At 41.6% G+C, this 23,876-nt stretch overlaps 1 protein-coding gene across 2 annotated transcripts in view; it reads right to left on the bottom strand.

Moving 5' to 3' along the window:
- The window catches only part of LOC130095432 (multidrug and toxin extrusion protein 1), a 229,191-nt gene extending 205,941 nt beyond the window's left edge, over window positions 1–23,250 (bottom strand). Inside the window, exons 1-17 of one of the 2 annotated variants that reach the window (XR_008808108.1) lie at window positions 22,991–23,250; window positions 22,431–22,532; window positions 22,280–22,348; window positions 22,056–22,204; window positions 21,683–21,725; window positions 21,528–21,572; window positions 21,334–21,431; window positions 20,017–20,114; window positions 19,336–19,449; window positions 19,180–19,247; window positions 18,336–18,444; window positions 18,104–18,179; window positions 17,781–17,850; window positions 17,152–17,284; window positions 15,128–15,222; window positions 14,977–15,055; window positions 14,585–14,877 (exon numbers count right to left, since the gene is read on the bottom strand). Coding sequence is in view for 1 of the 2 variants with exons in the window: in XM_056262169.1 (XP_056118144.1) it covers window positions 14,642–14,877; window positions 14,977–15,055; window positions 15,128–15,222; window positions 17,152–17,284; window positions 17,781–17,850; window positions 18,104–18,179; window positions 18,336–18,444; window positions 19,180–19,247; window positions 19,336–19,449; window positions 20,017–20,114; window positions 21,334–21,431; window positions 21,528–21,572; window positions 21,683–21,725; window positions 22,056–22,204; window positions 22,280–22,348; window positions 22,431–22,532; window positions 22,991–23,173 (1,767 nt within the window). In the remaining variant the exon portion in view is untranslated. Of the gene's footprint in view, window positions 1–14,579; window positions 14,878–14,976; window positions 15,056–15,127; window positions 15,223–17,151; window positions 17,285–17,780; window positions 17,851–18,103; window positions 18,180–18,335; window positions 18,445–19,179; window positions 19,248–19,335; window positions 19,450–20,016; window positions 20,115–21,333; window positions 21,432–21,527; window positions 21,573–21,682; window positions 21,726–22,055; window positions 22,205–22,279; window positions 22,349–22,430; window positions 22,533–22,990 lie in introns of those variants that run through there. The other variant, XM_056262169.1, reaches the window with a different exon arrangement.
- Window positions 23,251–23,876: the final 626 nt, after the last annotated feature.

Genomic DNA, 23,876 nt, shown 5'->3' with positions numbered 1-23,876 from the left:
TGACGACCAAGTAGAGGCGGGAACTGAACAAAGGAACATGAGATGAATGATAAACGAAGGCCACATATGTAGGTGGCGGTATGCACAAAATGCTGGTTGCGATCCGCCATTAAACTGAAAGAAGAAGAAGAAGAAGAAGGAGGCCATATTTGCACATAGCCGGGCATAGACATAATAAATACATAGACACCCTATTGGCCGCTTTGGAACGTTGCTGCGATACGTCAACGGGTCCGCCATTTTGCGGAGGGCAAGACTGCGCTGTAATCAAATGCAAGTAAACGGATGAGCTGCGTTTTTTCTGGATAAAAACAAAAACTGTTTTTACATTTATCAAACGATTTCAGTGGTTTGTATGTGGTGTACAAAAGTTCCATCTCTAGTTATTTAAAATCTCAATAGTTAGACTTGTAAAACATTTTTTTAATAAAGAATGGTCTAAGTCATGTATCTGGATTTTTATTCTTGGATAAGAATGGCGAAGACCCCCCATACTGAAATATAATTTAAGTTTTCTTATTGTGGAAAAAGTATTTTCTGTGATTGACCAGATTTTAGCAATAACAAAGATAACTGATGGGTCCTTTATGATAATACATATGGTACAACTACAGTGCAATGCAAATAGTAAATATAACATAAAGTGAGAAGTAATAGTAAATAGTTTAATCAATAAAATAAACAAATAGTATACAGCAAATAAAATAGTAATGAATAGTATAATTATATAATATCATAAGTACAATAATACAATCATACAAATATTGATAATAGCATAAAGTTTATTAATAATACTATAATAATAGCAATAGAATAAGAAATATCAATTACAGAATATACACAATAAAAAATAAGTTAAATAGTGACTTATATTTAATATTTAACTCTTTTTGTTAAATTTCAGTTTTATTGATCAGTAATAGCCATTATAACAGAAGTAGCTTCAGTCAAACATACATCAGGATACAACGTTAAAATAGCCTAAATATAAAGTTATGAAACTTCACTTTGCCCTCAGCCAAAACGATTTACCAGGGAACCATTTATAGATTAATGAGACCAAAGATCGCCCGTTAGATATACACAAGACGAATTGTATCTCATGTTTAACCACTAGACTAGAGATTTCCGAGCCAGCGGCAAATGTCAGAAGCACTGGCCGAGGTACGGCTGTTCCAGGCGGGGTAGACGAGTGCTGAGAGCCCGGTGATCGCATCTTACAACTCCGAAAACGTCAGATCAAATTTTTAAATAGGCGCTATCTTTATAAACAAACCACATATTTGAGCTTTAAACAACTACATTGTCGACTGAAAAACTATTAAAACTATATTCCGTGACACAACAACAGTAGGGAGACCGGGGATGGTTGTAACAATTTTGACCTTTCTGTCTATATCTTGTAGTACTTTGAAATCAGTGTGTTCAAAATGTGATCCAAACTAGTTACAAGTGTCTGCTATTAAATGACATAGCTATTATCTTTGCAACACAAACAGAAAATGCATGGTTTAGTTTCAAACACGAGGAGTGAATTGTTACAATTCACCCCATAGTCTGGGTTAGTTGTAACATACCCTGGGGTGAGATGTAACATTATGATATCCACCGGGGTGATATGTAACATAATGAAATAAGGATTTTGACAAAAAAATTATTTTGAAAGGTTTTTATTCAACACTGACTTTCCAATATAACTGATGTGTGTGTGTCACTCTTAGTCTCAGTGTGTTTGTCACTCTCAGTCATAGTAATTGACCATTATAAATTGATCTTGAACACAAACATTGTTTGTAAGCATGTTTGTTACTGTCAGTGTTAGTATTGGCCATAATAAAATTTAACACTTAAACATTGTTTGTGTGTGTGTGTGTGTGTGTGTGTGTGTGTGTGTCTGTATGTGTGTGTGTGTGTGTGTGTGTGTGACTCTGTTGTTACTCTGTCATAGTAATTGACCATAATAAATTGAACTTGAACATTCTATTTGTGTAAGCACGGTTGTTACTGTCAGTCTATAGTATTGGCCATAATAAAATTAATAAAATTTTAATACATTTTAATTCATTGTTGTTACAACTAACCCAGAGTCTTGTTGTTACAACTAACCCAGAGTCATGTAGCCATGAACTAGCTCACCTTACAGCTAACAGGCAAAAAATTAGCACTAACAACTTGCATGGAAAATATCTAATAAACATAATAAAAGTTTGATGAGTTTAACTACAAAGCAGAAATTCCCATAACAAAAACAAAAAAAGTAAAAAAAAGTTACTTTCTTACCTCAAAATTGTTTTTTCCACTTTAACATGTGCTGTGTCTGCCATAGGGCTCTACTTTATCACATGTGGAATAAGAACTAAACTAAGCATGTGTGAAGTGAATCAGGTGATTTGTAACTAGTTCCTGATTGGACAGATTGGGATTGTTACAACTGACCCCTGGTACAACCATCCCCGGTCTCCCCTAGTATTTTTAAATTTATCCTCTGAACGTTACTATTACTAATAAAATCATGACCAAATACAACCAAAAACAAATGTTCAGTCTTGCTTGTGAAAGGTAACTGCTCGAAAGCTGTTTTCAACTGTGTGGCGATTTGTACAGCCCCATGCAGCACACAAAACAGGCATTTTTCTCAATTCCCAGTATGAGAGGTTTGGGAAAGTTGCCATCCCCAATATGGCGGCGCCGTTGATGTACGCTCCAGCGGCCAATAGGGCGTCTATGTATTTATTATGTCCATGTTTTTTTTTTTTTGACTCCAACAGATCTTTATTCTGGGTTTGGACATTATACCCATAGACATTAATTAAAATGAAAAATAATTTGTCTAAGTGTAGGACCACAGCAAGCCAATGGCCATTAACATCAGCCTTGTGAGTAATAATCTTGCCTGGGCATTTATTCATGCATTTAGCTACCCCTCCAGACCTATTTGAACCATGACTAAATATCATATCATCCCCCCACTGCTTTTTCCAAAAGGTAACATCTGCCAACTCTGAATGTGTTTCTTGAAGAAAAAAACAATGTGATTTTTGATTTTTACAAAATAAAAAAAATTGCCTTTCTTTTAACTGAGTCCTTTAAACCCCTACAATTTAAAGAAGAAAATGAGATATCAGACTTTAACGCAAACATGAACGATTAAAAAGAACTTCAAATTGAATACAAATAATACATTTGAAACAAAAACTAAAGATGTAGGTTATATACGTGTAGAGTTTATGGGATAGAAAAAAAACAAAGTCCCATTCCTTTATCACTCCACTTCACCTCATTTCAAAGAGAAACAGACAATACCCTTTTTACGAGATACGTTTACCCTCAATATATCCAAATGGACCTCTAAACCCAGCTGCCTTGCCTTCCTTTCTGGCTTGCTCGATTCTAGGCCATAATTCACGTCTCAATAGTATATCTTCTTTCGTCAGGTCTTCGGCAAAACGGATGCCAGCTTCTTTGCACACCGATGACATCTTGGTTCTCTTCCATACTTCATCCCGCACCAATCTGCGGGTAAAGAGAATGATCACCTCTCTCGAACGACCAGTCTCCTTCCTTCCCACCCGATGCACGACATCCACAGCCTCCCCCATGGTAGAAGCAAACTCAGGCGTGATCTTGGCCAAAAGTTGAATCACATCCTCTCTTATGCACTCGTTAGAGTTCTCCTTGAGACCTTTTATGCGAAGACCCCATCTTCTCTTGTATCTTTCCTCTTCCAACACACAAATTTTCAGATCATTGTTGACTTCGGATAGATTATCAATTTGTTTCTCCATCATTTTAATTTTGTCTTTACATTCTTGTAACTCCTGCGAATTTATTTGGACGGACTTAGCAACGCTTGCAATCATCTGCTGCTTCATTTGTGAGCTTAATTCTTCGTGCTGTAAATCTACCGTACTTCCAAGGGCTTTAATCGCATCCAGTATAGCCGAATTGGGCACCTCCTTTTCCTCACTCTGTTGGTTTTTTAGACTTTTTCCCTTTTTGGGGTTTACTCGGTGTGGGTGGATCATCGGAATCAGCTCCTCTCTCCCTTTTGCTCGAACCTACTATTTCCATTTCGTAACAATGGTCATCCATATCGACACCACAACTTGGGGTATGTATTCAGCAGTTGGAGGTGGAAAAAACTTGTCAAACTAAACTAACTTGGGAAATTTTTGAGAGCACGAAACAGCTTGACTACTCAGTCCGCCATCTTGCTCCCCCATTATGTCTATGTAGCCGGGTATTTTTATAGAAAACGAATATAACGAATATCGTCGGTGAAAGAGGGAACTCTGATTGGCTGTTCAGCTTAGTGAACGAGTCAGTGCACGAGAATAAAAGCAAAACAGCGAGCAAAGAAGTCAATACGGTTCAGATAGAAGGCGGTTCTTGTGTTACGTCATCTTACCTGAGTGTTCCTTGGCGAATATTTCAATATTCACATGAGCGGAGTGGAATAAAGAGTTTAGCAGGATTGATATTCAAAACGGTAACACTGCTTTGTTTACGGTTGTGTATCTGCAGGCTGCATCGTCGGTTTCCCTTTTTGAATGACGAATATATAGATATATTCGTCTATATTCGTCATTCAAAAATGGAAACCGACGCTGTTGTCTCATTTACACGCAGGCGCAGAACGCGCATTCTAGCTAAAAGTTCTCTCGGTGTTTAAGTGCAGCTTTTTACCCCGACGCGAGGCGACAACACATTCGGCTTTCATCAGCGCTAGTTCGTCGGCTTGGTGTGTTCCAGGCTATAGTTTAATTTCAGTGATGGTGAACCCAAACCAATCTAACTAAACAGGCTAAGTGCTGTCACATTTACCATTGCTCAGCAAATTTACGCATGCGGAAATTTCAATAGGACTCCACATGATCAGGGATGTGTTGTGTGGAGGAGAGTTCCACACGCTGATTTCGCAACAGGTTCAAGCTGGTCACTGTCACGATACAATTTACAAAAATGGAGAGGAGGACTCAAGTGCAGTGAAGGGATGATTTATTAACTAAATAAAACAAAACACAAAGCAAAAACCCACAAAGGGGAAAACACAATAAATGAAACATAAAACAACACTGAACTAGGAGAACCAATACTGACTAAGAACATGACGACCATCACAGGGAAACCGGGGTGACAAAAGACAAAGATCCGACAAAGACAGCAAACAAGAGGAGACTTAAAAAGGGAACAAATCAAGAGGGGACAGGTGGAACAACTCAAACACTAATCAGATAACAAGGGGGAGGGATCAACAATCAAACAGCACATGGCACAACATAACAAACACCCATGTGCAACACAAGACAGGACAGGCATGTGACATAACCCCCTCCCTACGGAGCGGCTACCAGACGCTCCATCAGGCTAGGGCGGGGCAGGAAGGAAACATCAGGGTGGAACGGAAGGGACTGATTGGAGGGACTGAAGGGATAGACCAGGGCGGGACGGGAGGAACAGACCAGGGCGGGACGGGAGGGAAAGACCAGGGCGGGACAGGAACATCGGGCGGCCAGGGCGAAACAGAGAGTCCATAGGGCGGTGAGGGAGAAACACAGAGTCCATAGGGCGGTGAGGGAGAAACACAGAGTCCATAGGGCGGTGAGGGAGAAACACAGAGTCCATAGGGCGGTGAGGGAGAAACACAGAGTCCATAGGGCGGTGAGGGAGAAACACAGAGTCCATAGGGCGGCGAGGGAGAAACACAGAGTCCATCGGGCGGCCAGGGCGGCGAAGAGCCCTCGGGCGGCCAGGGCGGCGAAGAGCCCTCGGGCGGCCAGGGCGGCGAAGAGCCCTCGGGCGGCCAGGGCGGCGAAGAGCCCTCGGGCGGCCAGGGCGGCGAAGAGCCCTCGGGCGGCCAGGGCGGCGAAGAGCCCTCGGGCGGCCAGGGCGGCGAAGAGCCCTCGGGCGGCCAGGGCGGCGAAGAGCCCTCGGGCGGCCAGGGCGGCGAAGAGCCCTCGGGCGGCCAGGGCGGCGAAGAGCCCTCGGGCGGCCAGGGCGGCGAAGAGCCCTCGGGCGGCCAGGGCGGCGAAGAGCCCTCGGGCGGCCAGGGCGGCGAAGAGCCCTCGGGCGGCCAGGGCGGCGAAGAGCCCTCGGGCGGCCAGGGCGGCGAAGAGCCCTCGGGCGGCCAGGGCGGCGAAGAGCCCTCGGGTGGCCAGGGCGGTGACGACCAGGGCGAAGACGACCACTCGGGCGACCACGGCACAGGAACAGAACCCGGCTCAGGAACAGCAACAGACCCCTCGGGCGGCCAGGGCGGTGAAGACGTCTCGGGCGGCCAGGGCGGTGAAGACGTCTCGGGCGGCCAGGGCGGTGAAGACGTCTCGGGCGGCCAGGGCGGTGAAGACGTCTCGGGCGGCCAGGGCGGTGACGACCAGGGCGAAGACGACCACTCGGGCGACCACGGCACAGGAACAGAACCCGGCTCAGGAACAGCAACAGACCCCTCGGGCGGCCAGGGCGGTGAAGCCCTCTCAGTACCCGACACCGGCTCAGGGACAGACACCGGCTCAGGAACAGACACCGGCTCAGGAACAGACACCGGCTCAGGAACAGACACCGGCTCAGGAACAGACACCGGCTCAGGAACAGACACCGGCTCAGGAACAGACACCGGCTCAGGAACAGACACCGGCTCAGGAACAGGCATTGGCTCTGCCTCCGGCTCTGGAACCGGAATTGGCTCTGCCTCTGGAACAGGCATTGGCTCAGGAACAGACACTAGGACAGAAACAGTCACAAGGACAGACACAATCACAGACACAAACACTGGGTCCGGAACCGACATGGGCTCCGGCTCAGGAACAGGCACTGGCTCTGCCTCCGGCTCAGGAACAGGCACTGGCTCTGCCTCCGGCTCAGGAACAGGCACTGGCTCCGCCTCCGGCTCAGGAACAGGCACTGGCTCCGCCTCCGGCTCAGGAACAGGCACTGGCTCCGCCTCCGGCTCAGGAACAGGCACTGGCTCCGCCTCCGGCTCAGGAACAGGCACTGGCTCCGCCTCCGGCTCAGGAACAGGCACTGGCTCCGCCTCCGGCTCAGGAACAGGCACTGGCTCCGCCTCCGGCTCAGGAACAGGCACTGGCTCCGCCTCCGGCTCAGGAACAGGCACTGGCTCCGCCTCCGGCTCAGGAACAGGCACTGGCTCCGCCTCTGGAACAGACAGAATGTGATCAGTCTCTCGCTGGGCAGACGGGACGTGAACAGTCTCTCGTTGGGCAGACGGGCATTTCCTCCTCCTCCGTCCGTGACGGCGAGAAGTAGGTCCTGAGCTGTCCCTCAATGGCCCGGAATCAAAAAGGGCCCCGGATGGAGCGTGGTGTTGAACCACTTCTCGACCCTCTCGTCCTCCCTTACAACCTCCCCGGGTCCCTCGAAAAATGATCAGGCGAGTCCCCCGAAAATCTCTCCTCTCCTGCTCCGTGGCTGGGGAAGAGAATCTCTAAAAACCCCCGCTGGACCCAGGGTTAGGCGGAGTCCTTCTGTCACCATAGGTGGACGAAAATTGGGTTGACCCAAATGTGGCGATGGTGTAATCCGGGCAATCCAAGTAATCGTCATCCATATAATTGTCATCCAGATTCGCTCAGTCAAACTCCTCATCCTCCATACTGCTGAGTCCTCAAGTGGTCGGATCTTTCTGTCACGATACAATTTACAAAAATGGAGAGGAGGACTCAAGTGCAGTGAAGGGATGATTTATTAACTAAATAAAACAAAACACAAAGCAAAAACCCACAAAGGGGAAAACACAATAAATGAAACATAAAACAACACTGAACTAGGAGAACCAATACTGACTAAGAACATGACGACCATCACAGGGAAACCGGGGTGACAGGTGACAAAGATCCGACAAAGACAGCAAACAAGAGGAGACTTAAAAAGGGAACAAATCAAGAGGGGACAGGTGGAACAACTCAAACACTAATCAGATAACAAGGGGGAGGGATCAACAATCAAACAGCACATGGCACAACATAACAAACACCCATGTGCAACACAAGACAGGACAGGCATGTGACAGTCACGTGAATTCGTTGCATTGGCCAAACAAAACCTGCTTGGTTTAAAAGTGACTTCTGTGTGAGCTGCTTTATCGCTACACTATTGCAATATACATGGACTTTTTTGTCTGCGAAATTTCACAGAAATTTTGCTAATGTGACCGTACCTTAACTATTTGCACATAATTTGCACACATTTGTCCTGAAATGAGTATTTTTCTTTGGGGAAGCTTACATTACCAATAGGCTATAATAACTTTGACTTTTTTGCCAACTTATATCTCACAGTTCAGACCTTTTCTCAGAATCTTTATGAGTCATAATTGCGATAAATAAAGTTAGAATTGTCAGATACAAACTCGCAAATGTGAGAAAAAAAACACAATTGTGAGATAATTTTATTTTTATTTTTAATTCCGTAGCAGAAACGAGCTTTCACAGAGACATCACAGAGACGTCTATTTGATGTGTGTGTTTTAGGGGTGTAAAAATTCGATACGATACACTTGTGTCACGGTTCGGTACGGTTTGGTACGTTTTCGATACAGCAAAAAGCAAGAAATGCCAGAGAAATGTCCTTGATTTAATTTTCTTAATTATATTTTTATTAAAACTAACATCATAAAGTATGATATTTTTTTACTTTGAGCAATGATGGATGGAGCTATACTTGACTTTCTTAGGAGCATATAAAATGAAACAGCTCCTTGGACAAAATGAAATGTAATATTGTAGTAGTTATAAACAAATGTTTATTTTAGTTCAGATTAACATTTGAGGGCAGCAATTGTATTCATAATGCCAAAATAAAACCAAAGTAATGTTACTTGAAAGCATTATAGCTTACTATTCCCGCCAAACTTCCGTGGTTACAGTTAGTAGTGTTACTACAGTAAATCCATGGTGAATGTTGCTGATCTGTGGACACTGATTAGTTCATTCATGGCACAATGTTTCTTCCTGGTTTCCACGTCAGCGCTGTTTGATCCGTTAATAACAGAGAAATGTGAATGCTTCTCACTAGATCTCGCAGCGATGTTATTACTTCAGTGGCGAATTAAAAAAATTTCTTTACTGGATTTCGCTGTGTAGTAACAGTGCTGCTTGATTAAGATCGGCTCGCGCTGCATTGATCCAAACTGATAAACGGTCCGTCAACCACACAATAACGAGTAGCTCACTTTCGTTCCGCTTACATTACATTTGCCATTTGATGTTGGGAAATGTTGTGGTCACGCCAGCGTCTCTTACATTATGAGCCCGCTTGCCACGCGCAACGCGCCTACATTTGCAATAACGAAATGTTGGCCGGCAGGAAAAATGGTCCAACGAACCGTTTGGTTTAAAAATGCGTACCGAAAACCAAACCGAAAGCCTCGTACCGAACGATTCAATACGAATACGTGTATCGTTACACCCCTAGTGTGTTTACATCTGGAAGACGTATTTTTTAGAGTGTTTGCTCATCTGCAATACATCTATAGGACGTGTTAACTACATGTGCAAGAGAATGTGTTATCGTGGGAGTCTGCGAGAATGTGTTATCGCGGGAGTCTGCGAGAATGTTGATTATTGCGGGAGTCTGAAATTAGGTGTGATTGTGAGTGGATGGAAGAAAATAAATATATGATTTTCTGTGGAACTACGTCGTGTCTCTGGCTATTTACATGGTAGCAGAGGATGGTTTCCAACTACAGAGTACCGCCTAAGCTTGACGAAGCCTGACCATACGAGTGCTGGAAAAATGAAGTTAGTATTTGAAGACTTGTTACGGACTTGGGACAAGAAGAAGCAGGCACTCGCGGTGGTGCTGGGGCTCGAGGGACGAGCCAGAGAGACCGCTTTGGAAATACCCGCGAACGATCTAAACAAAGATGACGGTATGGAAACCTTGCTAGCTAAGCTGGACGCGATATTCTTGAGAGAAGAAAAATTTCGACTCGATTTCCAAAGACAGCGCGGTGTCCATGATGGACTACATCATAGACTTTGAGCAGAGATGCAACTGCATGAAGAACTACGACATGACCCTGCCTGACGCCGTGTTAGCGTTTAAACTCCTGGACACAGCTTGTCTCGAGGAGAAGAGTAGGCAGCTAGCACTTACAGCGTGCACGGATTTGACATTCGCATCAATGAAGACAGCGTTGAAGCGGATTTTCGGAGGAAAAACCAGTGGAGCAAGCGCCGGCAGCGAGACTCAAGATGCAGCGTTTTTCACGGAGCAGAGGCCACCGGGCAAATTCAAATGGAACAACGGCCCGTCACAGAGCAGACAGCGGCAGTCACAGCAAGGTACAAACCCACTCGACAAATATGGTAAGAGAACAAAATGCGTCATTTGTCAGAGCACGTACCATTGGGCCAAAGACTGTCCTCATCGGAGAAATGAAGTAAAGCTAGCATGACGGACTCTGAGATCTTCCTAACTGAATCACTGAGATCAGCTTTCATTGACACTGCATGCACACGTACTGTTTGTGGTGAGAAGTGGCTGGATAGTTACATGAAAGACCTGAGCCAAAGCCAAATAAACGAACTGCTGCAAACAGAATTTTCAAGTTGCAGACCTTTCAGATTTGGTGATGGCCAGGTGGTACACTCCAACAGAAAGGTGAAGCTTCCCGCTAAGATCAGACTAACAAAATGTCACATTGAAACGGAAGTTGTTCCTGTTGATATTCCTTTACTGCTGAGCAAAATGTCTCTTAAGAGAGCAGGAACTGTTTTAGACATGGAGAATGACAGAGTTGTCATGTTCAAGCAACCAGTGCCTCTTGAGCTCACTAGTTCGGGACACTATTGTGTTGACATTAGAGATGGTAATACTGAAGTGGACACCAATGAAAGTGAAATCCTTGTCGTTACAGCAGATATGTCTACAAAAGAGAACTCCTTCATTCACTCGTGGATAAGTGTTCATGGTGCCCCCAAACGAATATACACAGACAACGGTGGCGAGTTCAACAATGAGGAGATAAGAGAGATGGCAGAAAAATTCAACACTGAGGTGAAGACTACAGCGGGAGACAGTCCTTGGAGCAACGGCCTGCTGGAGAGACACAACATGACACTGACTGAGATCCTCCTGAAGGTGAAAAGGGAAAATGGGTGTGGCTGGCAGACTGCTCTAGACTGGGCTCTAATGTCCAAAACAGTATGATCAATGTGCATGGTTATAGTCCACACCAGCTTGTGTTTGGTCACAATCCTAATCTTCCCTCCGTTTTGGTTGATAAACTGCCTGCTCTAGAGGGCACTTCTATGAGTACTAGAGTAGGACAGCACCTAGCAGCATTGCATGCTTCCAGAAGAGCATTCACAGAGGTGGAGTGTTCAGAAAGAATAAGAAGAGCTTTACGAAAGCAGCTCAGGGCTACAGATGAAAAGTATGAGACAGGAGACAGAGTGTACTACAAACGAGCAGACAGTACAGAGTGGAAAGGCCCTGCTTGTAGTTATCGGTCAGGATTGCTCTGTAGTGTTTATCAGACATGGTGGGATTCTTGTCAGAGTACACCAGTCCAGGCTGAAGAAAGTCAATGCACAGGATGAGGATAAACCTGGACTACCTGATGTTCCTGAAAATAGTAAAGAAAGTGGTCATGTAATACACACGAATGTGTCAGAGAATTCAGATGATGAAATGAGTGTTAATGGAGATGTGCAAATCTCTGAAAACGCAGAAACAGATGATAGAGAAGACGTGAGGCAAACTAATGAGACAGAGAGTGATGCTACTAAAACAGTGGGTTGTCAAACTGAGAACAGGTCAGACAGTGACATTTACAAACAGAGATGATGGTACTAAGCACACTGCCAGAGTTTTAGGCAGAGCAGGAAAAGCAAAAGGGCAATATAAAAACTGGTACAACGTGCAGTATCTTGAACCAAATAGCAGCGAGGGTCAAAAGGAAGCTTTAGACATGTCACATGTTGATGATCTTCTCACTGAATGTGATAACACCGATGCTGATGTACTCATTACCAAAGACATCTCTTTTGATGCTGCTAAACAGCAAGAGATTGAAAACTGGCAAAATAATAATGTTTATGAAGAGGTCACAGACAAGGGTCAAAGATGTATTTCTACTAGATGGGTCTGTACGTTGAAGGAAACTTCTAATGGTATTGTTCCCAAAGCTCGCCTTGTGGCGAGAGGTTTTGAAGAACTCAATATTCATAAATTACAAAAATGTTCTCCCACATGTGGATCAGAGTCACTCAGGCTGCTGTTAGCTGTTATTTGTCAAAACAAATGGAAAGTAAATTCTATGGATATTAAGTCTGCCTTTTTGCAGGGAATGGAACTCTCAAGAGACATTTACATTCGTCCTCCACCAGAAGCTGTCACGTGTCTGTCCTGTCCTGTGTGACACTTGGGTGTTTGTTATGTTGGGCCATGTGCTCATGTCATTGTCTGATCCCTCCCCCTCGTTACCTGATTATTGTTTGAGTTCAACCACCTGTTTCCCTCTTGATTTGTTCCCTTTATAAGTCTCCCCTTGTATGCAGTCTTTGTCGGATCTTTGCTTTATGTTTCCCCGGTTTTCCTTGTCATGCTCATGTTGTTCCTTGTCAGGTTGGTTTTCTAGTTTGGTTCTGTTTTATGCTTTATCTTTTATGTTTTCCCGCTCGTGGGTTTTTGTTTTGTGTTTTGTTAATAAATATACCCCTTATGCTGCACTTGAGTCCTCCCCTTCACTTTTGGTAACCGTACCGTGACAGAAGCAGGCGTAGACAATGTGTTGTGGAAACTAAATAAATGTGTGTATGGACTTGCAGACGCTTCCCTCTACTGGTACAACAAGGTCAAAGAACTCATGCTGAACAGTGGTGATAAAATGTCACGGGTTGATCCTGCAGTGTTCTATTGGCAGAATGAGCAGTCTGAGGTGACAGGAGTACTGGCATGCCATGTGGATGATTTTTTTTGGGCAGGTTCAAAGCACTTTGTAACTAATGTCATCCCTGTACTTAAATCTGCATTTCACGTTGGTCGTGAAGAGCATGGGAGTGTTTCATACGTGGGGATGGACATTGCTACTGTGGGTGGTGTAGTGCAGGTGCATCAGCACAGTTACATTGAAAACTTACAACCAGTTCACTTACAGGCAGCACATGCTGTACAGAGAGAAGCTCCACTAAACGAGAAAGAAAGAGAACAACTCAGGTCCAAAATAGGACAGATTCTGTGGGTTGCTAAACAAACTAGACCAGATATTATGTTTGACACATGTAGCCTAGCATCCAACATTAAGAATGTTACTGTCCAGTCCATACATGAAGTGAACAAAGTGATCCGTAAACTTAAGTCAGAGAAGGTCACACTTAAGTTTCAACACTTGGGCAACAGTGATGATTTGTGTTTGGTGGTTTTCAGTGATGCTTCCCTGGGCAATCTTCCAGATGGAGGTACACAGGGAGGCGCTTTAATTGCCCTCATGGAAAAAACAGGAAAGTTCTCTCCTCTGTTTTGGCAGTCCAAGAAAATCAGACGTGTGGTAAGAAGCACGCTGGCAGGAGAAACCCTTGCCATGTCAGATGGTATTGACAATGCTATGTTCTTGGCTATGCTCTACTCTGAGCTTACCACTGGTAAAGCTGATCTTAATGCTCTTCCCCTTATTTGTGTTACTGATAACCATTCCCTGTTTGACGCTCTTAAGTCAACAGAGAAGAGACTAAGATTAGAAATAAGTAGTGTCAAAGAGCTCCTACATGCTAACAAAATCAAAGAAGTGCGTTGGTCAGAAGCCAAGTCACAACTTGCTAACTGTTTGACGAAGAAAGGTGCTTCCTCACTTATGCTTCTTAAAGCGCTGTATGAGGGTGTATGGAAATTGTAATATCTGAACTATTGAGCATTTATCTTGGTAAATTTTTTTTGTTTAAATACTTAAGCTCACTTAAATGTTACTGTGTTCTGAAAATCGTTTGTATTTGGTGACAATGTTTTATATGTCAAAGTCATCCTTTCATTTGTTTTTTTTTATATTAAAGAAGAGAGGGAGATTGTTAACTACATGTGCAAGAGAATGTGTTATCGCGGGAGTCTGCGAGAATGTTGATTATTGCGGGAGTCTGAAATAAGGTGTGATCGTGAGTGGATGGATGAAAATAAATATATGATTTTCTGTGGAACTACGTCATGTCTCCGGCTATTTACATGACGTTTCCTGTCAGATGTCAAATAGACGTTTAGAAGATGTCTTTAAGATGTAATGATTTCGAATGTATGTTAAACTGACATCTTAAAGATGTCTATCAGATGTTAGTAAACAGCAGATGCTTTCCAGATGAAGTGATCTTTAACAGACATCTTGCAGACGTATGTGTGCTATCTGGGTAACAACCGCAATACTGACAATAAAAAAAAAATACATGTCAAGTAACCGTTACAGCTTGTCGCTTATTTTATTCTTGAAATTCAATAAAACTTTCACAATGCCAGTGTGATACAATTAACAAAACTAATTTCAGAGAACTCAAAAAGGCTGCTTTGAATTAAAAAATAAATAGAAAAATAAATAAAACAATCATCTACCTCTCAAATATTATTAACTTTGCATAGGCACTGGTGGATTTTATTTGTTTAATTTTGCATTAAAGATAAAGCTCTGTATTTATTATGCTCATCTGAGAAATCCAGTGAGCACCTCATTTAACACAATCCCTCCAGCTAGTATAAGCAGCATGAAGAAAACAGCTAGTCCTCGACGAACAACCAGTTGTTTGGTGGTCAAAACCGCCCCAACTGTGACCTTTGTGCCAGCGTCTGTTATTCTTCCTTCTCCTTTACTGAGTCCTTCCAGGTCTGTGGTTGCATCTGTCTGGCCTTCTTCAGTATGCTGAGACTCTTCTGGCACTTCTGTTCAATAATTGGTCAACATAAGGGAACATTCATGATGAAAGAAACATGTTTTTTTGTTCATCATTAAGGTCATCATATACCACAGACAGAAAGTACCTTCTGTGCAGCCCTTATTTTCCATAGCGTAAGATTCATCTTTGGTCTCAGGGGCTTGAACACCAGCTCTGATCAAGGCCTGAAAATAAGAAGATAAAGACTAAAATAATCATCTGTACAAATAGACTATGGATGAGGAAAAATGGCCCACCTCTTGAGTCGCCTTTTTCCAGTCCAGTTTGCAAATCAGGATGACGAAGAACAAAGACTGTAGGAAGACACACCCAAAAAACCCAATCCACAAACCTAACAACAGAGAGAAAAGACGTGAGGAGATTGATGGACTTGTTCAGTGGGGCACTTGAGTTTTAACCCTCTGGTGCTCCTAACATTTGGGTCACACCTGTGCTACTACAGTATCTCACAAAAGTGAATACACCCCTCATATTTAAGCAAACATTTTAGTATATCTTCTCAAGGGACAATTCTATAGAAATTAAACTTGGATATATTTTAGAGTAGTCAATGTGCTGCTTGTATAGCAGCAATATATATTTAATGTCCTCTGAAAATAACTCAACATACAGCCATTATTGTCAAAATAGCTGGCAACAAAACAAAAGTACACCCTAAGTGGTAATAGCTGTACGTTGCTTAACCATGCAAAGCCACATGTCCTATTCATCATCATGTTTTTGTCTGCCTGACAGGACCATAAAAATGTGTGTATCTTGTATTAGAGCAGTTAAAATTTGTGCTTTGAGTACAATTCTCCTATTCTGACCACTGGATGTTCAACATGGCACCTCATGGCAAAGACCTCTCTAAGGATTTGAGAATTCGAATTTTTGCTCTCCACAAAGATGCCCTAGGCTAAAAGAAGATTGGTAACACCCTGAAACTGATTAACAGTACAGGCCAGGGTCATACAGAGATTTTCAAGACGGGTTCCACTCGGAACAGGCCTAGCAAGGGTCAATCAAAGAAGTCGAGAACTCGTGCTGTGCGTCAGATGCAGAAGCTGGCTTCAAAAAACAGACGCATGATCGTGCCAGCATTGCTTTAGATGTTGCAGAAGCGGAAGGTCTGCTTGTCAGTGCTCAGACCATGCGCCACACACTGCAACAAGTCGGTTTGCATGGCCGTCGTGGCAGAAGGAAGCCTCTTCTGAAGCTGGCTCACAAGAAAGCCCGCAAACAGTTTGCTGAAAGCAACCTGCCCAAGAGCATGAATTACTGGAACCATGTCCTGTGGTCTGATGAGACTAAGATAAACTTGTTTGGCTCAGATGGTATCCAGCATGCGTGGCGACTCCCTGGTAAGGAGTACCAAGAACATTGTGTCTTGCCTGCAGTCGAGCATGGCGGTGGTAGCATCATGGTCTGGGGCTGCATGAGTGCTGGGGAGCTTCATGGTTAAATGCTTCATTGAGGAAAACATGGACTCCAACATGTACTGTGACATTCTGAAGCAGAACATGATGCCCTCCCTTCAGAAACTGGGCCGAACGGCACGATAACGACCCCAAACACACCGCCAAGATGACAACTGCCTTGCTGAGGAAGCTGAAGGTGATGGAGTGGCCAAGTATTTCTCCAGACCTGAAACCTTTGAACACCTGTGGGGCATCCTCAAGCGGAAGGTGGAGAAGTGCCACATGTCTAACATCCAGCAGGAGGATTAAGGCAGAGCTAGATAACAATGGTGCTCACACAAAATATTGACACTTTGGACACAGTTTTGACATGTTCACTTAGGGTGTACTCACTTTTGTTTCCAGCTATTTTGACAATAATGGTTGTATGTTGAGTTATTTTCAGAGGACAGTAAATATATACTGCTATACAAGCAGCACATCGACTAGTTTAAAATATATCCAAGTTTTATTTCTATAGTATTGTCCCTTGAGAAGATATACTAAAATGTTTGCTGAAATGTCACTTTTGTGAGATACTGTATATAGGTTGTGTATCTAACTTTTTTTCTCAATGAAATGAATGCACTATTTTTGTTTACAGAGACTTTTTTTAAAGACCACTTAGCCTTTTCGAATCGTGTCAATTTTTTTGTGTTCACTTGGCAAGTTCCACAAAATTTTGTACCATTCCAATGAAGTAAACTATTTTTTGGTCAAAAGTGGCAGAGTAGCATCAGAGGGTTAATAAAGTGTTTTGGTTATTTCAGCAAAGCTGCTGAGAATGTTTCCATTTCACCACATGTTTGCAAGTCACCTACCAACTATGCCCATGCTGAGAGCAAACATCAGTGACACTCCTATTGGTAATCCCACAAAATAATATCCCACAATGTTACAAAGAGCACCAAGCAGCTGCTTTCCTGCACCTCTGACAATGCCACCTGTAATGCCCTTCAGACAGAAAAACAAACCTTAGTTTTACCTTAGTAGACTATTATCAAGAGGACATTGACAGACATTCACAATATCTGAAGTGATCTGAAAGACTGAAAGGACCTCACAGAAATCAAAATATCACCACACACTTGTTTTTTTCCCCCTTATCTTTTTCAGTTTATTTAAACTGTTCAAGACTTTTTTGTTAAAAAGGAATAAAAAAAATTGTTTTGCTTTTCACCAAAATATTAAAAAACCTTTACAAAATATCATTAGATTTATGCTTAAAACAAAGAAAAAAACAATATACCAGTGGGGTTATAGGTATTAAGAATCTAGAGAATTGATCTGGAACCAAGTTTATGCAATTTTGCTTCTCAAAGTAAATGTATATTTATACATTCAGATATTTGACGATCAGATATTTGTACTGGAAAATTATCAATGCTGATCTTTTTTTGATCTGTTTTTTTTTGTTGCAGATAATAGTTAAAAAAATAAAAACTCTTACCGCAATGGCATCAAATAGATGAAAGAAGCCATACATGATCATGACCTCTGATACTCTGAACACAATTTCCCTGTGTGTGAGAGAGAGAGTTCAGTACACAGATCAGATGTTAATGATTTTAAAGTTTCAACATCCATGTTTACATGAACCAATGCAATTATGATGCAATTAATATATATTTAACTATTTTATTTTTATTCTTTACTAGAGCTGTACGTTGCAGTTTCTCCCATTCGATAAGTGAATCTTTTTAAATTTCAAATACCCAATCTAAAATGTCGTATTGCTTTTAAGCAAAGTTGATCTACTTTGTAGGTACTTACTCTTCCGTGGTAAATATGTATCCAATAACATCTTTGGTACTTCCAACAATGGTTGCAACCACACAAGAAACAAGTACTAGAAAAAACACACCAGGGAAACCAAATAACACTTAACTTTACAATGATAATAAAACAGTCATAAATGAGATTTTTATAATTAATAATGCATGCAAATATTCTTAGAAGCTATTAGGCATCTTATAGCAAAGCTGTTGATGAATAGATCACATACGTCCACAGACTAAAGACACTTTGGCAGACAGCTTGGCTTGTTCAGTGTTTCCAGCTCCAAGAGCATTTCCCACCCTCACACTGGCTGCCACTGCAAATCCCAGTGGAAACTGAATGACAAATAGAAAACAATGACTTGTGCTCAAGCTAATTGGTCTACTTTGACCAAAGGATTCAAATATAGTTTGATTTTGTTGTTCCTGGAGCCATTTTACTTTTGATATTGCTCTTTTACTAACCGTTATTTCAAAAGCAATGATTTCTGTTGGGTTTTTTGGTCACACTTACTATGAAAACTTTACATGCATTTTAGTTATTTCCAAGACTACATTTAATAATCTCAATTATGGGATGGATTAAGGCGGTGGCTGCTTACTTTCACATAAAAAAAGTGCACCACACAGCTGCATTCCTGTGCAAGTTCTTCATATACAAATATGCAAGATTACTACTATCAAGATCTAATACTTTGAGCATTTGTTGAATGTATATATTTTAGAGTGAGTTGTTTTAGAAAATGTATTTGGAAATAAAAGACTGATGTGTTTAGTTACAATGTGTGATTTGGTTTTCACCACCCATGCAGAGGATAACAAAAGACTATTTGCTAATGTAAAATAAGACTAAGTACTGAATGTAGAATAACAGAAATGTAACACATATTAGTTACACAGTTCTGTCAACAGGTTCCAATGTCAGTTTATCTTTTGTATAAATGTAATGCTAATATCTTGACCTGTTGACCTACAAACAGCTGGTGCTGCTGGGTCTGAGAAGATCCTGAAACCCGAACAAATGTACAGTTTTGTTTTTGTTACAAGACCGAATGGCCTTTGTAAACCTACCATATATGCAATAGTGGCCAGCTCATACACAACAGACTGGGCTCCCAGTTCGGCCTCACTGATGAGCCCTACAATGACAAAATACAATACATGAAGATCTTGATCTCATACCACAAGGCAAATTGAATTACATAAAAACACAGGAAGTTTGCAAACCTGCCAGGAATCCACCAATCTCATATGTCCACCACTCCACACAAAGCATGAGCATGCTGGGAAAAGCCAAGCGAATGAAGGCGCCCCATTCCTGCAGACAGTCACTAGACCAGCCTAATGTGAGACAGAGATGGAGATCAACAAGAACATGACAGTTTCAACATTGAGTATCTATGGCAGTATGTTATAAAATGAATCATGACTCATCGAAACATTTCAGTGAACTCTCCTCTACACTATCTTAAAGAGTAACATAGTAAACTACTTTCTGGTCACATATTAATAAAGAAAACAGCATGCTTTGCACCAGGACATAAAACTGTTACATATTGCTCCTGTGAGTGATGTAATCATCTTTTAAATAATTATACAACACTAAAACAATTTTCAAATAAAGAAAAGTTGTGTAATTCATGGAATCAAAAAGATTAAATTATAGTAACATTAAATATTAAAGCAACATCCATATCCAATTTTAAATTATGCAATAATCTTCTGAATCATCTAAAAAATAGCTTTTAGTGAAAAGACTTTGGTTAAAATACATTTACCAGACATTCCTTGAATGTTTTAAGGTTTTAATGTAATTTTGTTATTGCGCAAGTCTTTGTGTCTCAGAATATAAACAGTATACTCTCTTGAAAACCAAGGGTTCTGGTGTTTACATAGATAGAAACTCACCATCCCAGGTGGCTTCATGCAGGCCCTTCCAGCGGATGTAGACATAGAGAAACACAGCCAATGAATACTGGGAAATGGTGTTTGCAGCAGCAGATCCACTGTTAGTAAGAAAGAAGGACTCCATGGAGTCATTTGGACCTTTAATTATTTTTAAGCCTTGGGATCTTTAAAACAAATAACAAAAAACTAAAGGTGTGTCCCAATTTGCATACTTATGCCCTTTATGCCATTTTGTAGTATAAATAGTGCAAGTAGTGTTTTCAGACCGATCCAAACTGTCACAGTTTTCAGCACGCCGTTTCAGTGCATATGACTTTAAATGATAATGAGCTTTGCTCACCCCGCCTCTCTGTTCCGTGCGTACACCGTTTGTAACACAATAACACAATAACCATAACACGTTGTTCAGTATAAACGTGGGATTATGAATTATATTGAGAACGTCATACATAGAAAACATGCCGTAATGTACCCTGAGTGTAAACCTTAGACACATTCATTGTGAAGCGTGCAGCTAGCAATTTGCAAAGATTAATATAAATATTAATATAAAGTTTAATAAAACGTTACACTCACTTCAGTTCTTCTGGAGGATCAGCAGGAACACGAATATCTGGTACAGATCCTTTTTTCATGAACAGCTTCTTAGCAAAACCAGCTTTATACTGATCCTCGTTTATAAAGCAGTCTGGTGTGTGAAATGATTCGCGCAAACATGAGAGCATTGACATTGCTCGTCGGGAATATTCCCTTCGAAAACAAACTCAGCCACTGCGTCTTCAGCGGTTCGGATTTAGGAACATTAAAATAACTGCTGTGTTCGTTATTACACCCAAGAACAGAACACCACAATCGCTTAGACGCCATTCTGCTCATAGACAGTGCTCCAGCATATCAACAATGACCGCGCCGGTCCACGCGGACTATGATTGACAGCTCGCTCACGAGCGAGGGCGGGTCTGTGTTGAAACGCTGCTGTCAATCAATAATCGTGGGAGGGGCTTCCGACCGTGTGACGTCACACGGTCGAACGGCTTGATTTGAGGCAGGGGAAAACATATAAGGAGATTAAAAAAAAAAAAAACACTGGATGGATTTTTATCATTTTATGATGGTTGTGTACAGGCACTGCCAACACACATTTCAGTACAATCAACTTGTAAAAGTGCATGTACCATTATATGACCCCTTTAACTTAACATATTAGATGGTAGAGTACATTGTGCATAGTATAAGTGCAAAGTGTATAGTATGTCATTTGGGACACAACATAAGATCCTATGAAATGTGATAAATAGAATTTAGACAGCTTCTTACGGCACACCAAGATCTAGCAGATGAAGGAAGATGTAGTTTATTAAAGCATTGAGGATGTTCCCTGCTACTCCTGTGATGACCTGAGGCCAAATAATACCCTAAACAAATATACAATCAAAAACAGACCCTTATATGCTATTTATGAACAATAAGTTCCGGCAAAATAATAATGGAGACACAATGCTTGGGTTTACCTGATTTTGAAGATACCTTCCCTGCAGCTGATACATAAAGGCAGCCTGAAAAAATATATATTTTTGAAAGTTATTACATAGAATAGTTCTTTTTACTGTATAGTTACTTATAGTTACAGACAGTGAATACATTTCATGTTTAATATGTCACTCACAGGCAAAGCAGGCATGAATATTTTTACATAGAGTTGTGACAGACTGTTGAGAGAGAGAGAGAGAGAGAGAGAGAGAGAGAGAGAGAGAGAGAGAGAGAGAGAGAGAGAGAGAGAGAGAGAGAGAGAGAGAGAGAGAGAGAGAGAGTTAAGGACACAGTTAAAGGAACTCCACAGACACTGGCTTTAGGTCCATGTGACTGCCACATGCCCAAATGATATGACATAATATTATTTCACAATACTTATATAATTTACTTGTATGTTCACTTGCATTCACAATATGTTGACAACAGATTTTATCAGCAGAATGAGCAGATTCAAGTAAGTTTTGCTAAACAGAACCATAACTTAATGTGTGTTGAATGTGTCAGACCTGGCCACAGTGGGACTCTGCCGGACAGCCAGCAGGATCGGCTCTGTGTTAATGAGAAGTGCCCAGCAGGGGAAACAGGCCAACAGGAGGATGAGAATCCCTCTCTGCAGTATCACACCCACCCGCTTCAGATTATTACCCCCAAACGTCTGCAGGACACAATTCACTTAAAATGACAACTGAGCACAAATGACACTTACATTACTGAACATTGACTATCATACCTGAGAGATGAGTGTATCGCATGCAGACGCCAATCCAGATCCGATGGAGATGCCAGACACATTAATAACCTGTGAGCAAAAGGGACGCATTTATAAAGGCGATGGGTGTTTTAATAAATGCCGCTATAATGAAGTTATTTTGCGAACTCACAGCAATAGCCAGAGCCACACCGGCCAGTTCAGTTTTCCCCAAGTGTCCACAGAACACAGTGCTGATGAAGCTGATCAGAAAGATCATCAGCTGAGATATAAACTGCATTAAGAGGAGAAACGTTTTCAGGATCAAATAAAAGCCACAAGACATTTCCACCTTTTTTCAGTTAAAGCTACAATATTGTATGTTTATGAGTCAAACCTGACTAAAGAACTAAGAAGTTGACAATTAATTATTTTAGATTATTCTGCAAAATGAAACATATTAAGAGACATTCAACTTTGGTGCAACTTCCAGATTTTGTTCTATTTCTCAGGAGTCTCAGAAAGTGTCAATAATTATAGGTCAAATATCCCCCTTCAACCAGAAAATAAAGTTTCTTTTAAAGATTCATATTCATGTGCTCATGTTCTCTACAAAATCAAAGGTGTCCATTTTTCGTTTTCTATTGCCAATCAACAGTGAATAAAATCATCACGATATTTGGTTATGATTGCTATATAAGCAAAGTTTAAAATCCTTCATAAATCAATTCACACTTTTCAAACTTAACTTACCACTGGTCCAGCCAGTTTTAGCAGCTCTACAATTTCTTCTTTATAATTCACTGGTAACAAACTCCGAAGTTTCTTTCGACACCCTCCACAAACAACCTGTGAACTCGACGTTGACTGAGCATCATCAGTTTTCTCCTGTTTTGAGTCACCGTTTATCTGACTCACTGTGGTAATACTGTCCATTTTCGTTATTCCTGAAGTCTTTAATTCCCACAATGCAGCTTATATTTGGTTACAGTACCGGACTACATCTGCATAAAAGACATTTCGCTAAACATTGCAGGGAGACATCTGGGTGGATCTCTAAGGGAGACACTTAGTAAACTGTCTGGTAGTAAGTTTAGCCCTGCCTGCTGCTGTACTCCACGAGGTCATTACATAAACAGAAGTCACTTTGTGCTCGGGTCAGGTTTCATTAAAGGAACCCCAGCATTCAAGGAGAAAAGTCAATGGAGACAACATAAGCTGTGGAACTTTACTCATATCTTTTTTAATGTACTGCCTTTTAACAAGGTCTCTAAAGTTAATGAGTCAAGAGATTCAGCTCAATATATTGCTGATTTCATTTACTGCTGATTTGTGCTTATACAAGCCATTTTCTATGGAAGCAGAATAGTCTCAAATATAATTTATGCAAGAAACATGATTCACACGTGCGTAGACAATTTCACATGCGTGAAACCTAATTCACGTACACACAAAAAAAATTCACGTGCGTGAAAAAAAAATATATTCACAAAAAGCAATTCACATGCGCAAAATAAAATTACATATTCATAAAAACATTTCACACATGCAAAACACAATTCGTAGATATACAACTGTGCACAAAAACCTTTGAATGTTTAAAATGTACGAGAGTGTCCTTGAATTTGAATGTGCAAAT

The sequence above is a fragment of the Rhinichthys klamathensis genome, unplaced genomic scaffold, assembly GCF_029890125.1.
Source record: "Rhinichthys klamathensis goyatoka isolate OS25496 unplaced genomic scaffold, OSU_Roscu_1.1 h1tg000191l_1, whole genome shotgun sequence".
Classification (NCBI taxonomy): domain Eukaryota; kingdom Metazoa; phylum Chordata; class Actinopteri; order Cypriniformes; family Leuciscidae; genus Rhinichthys; species Rhinichthys klamathensis.
The sequence above is the reverse complement of the archived record's forward strand: the minus strand, read 5'-3'. Positions and strand labels throughout refer to the sequence as shown.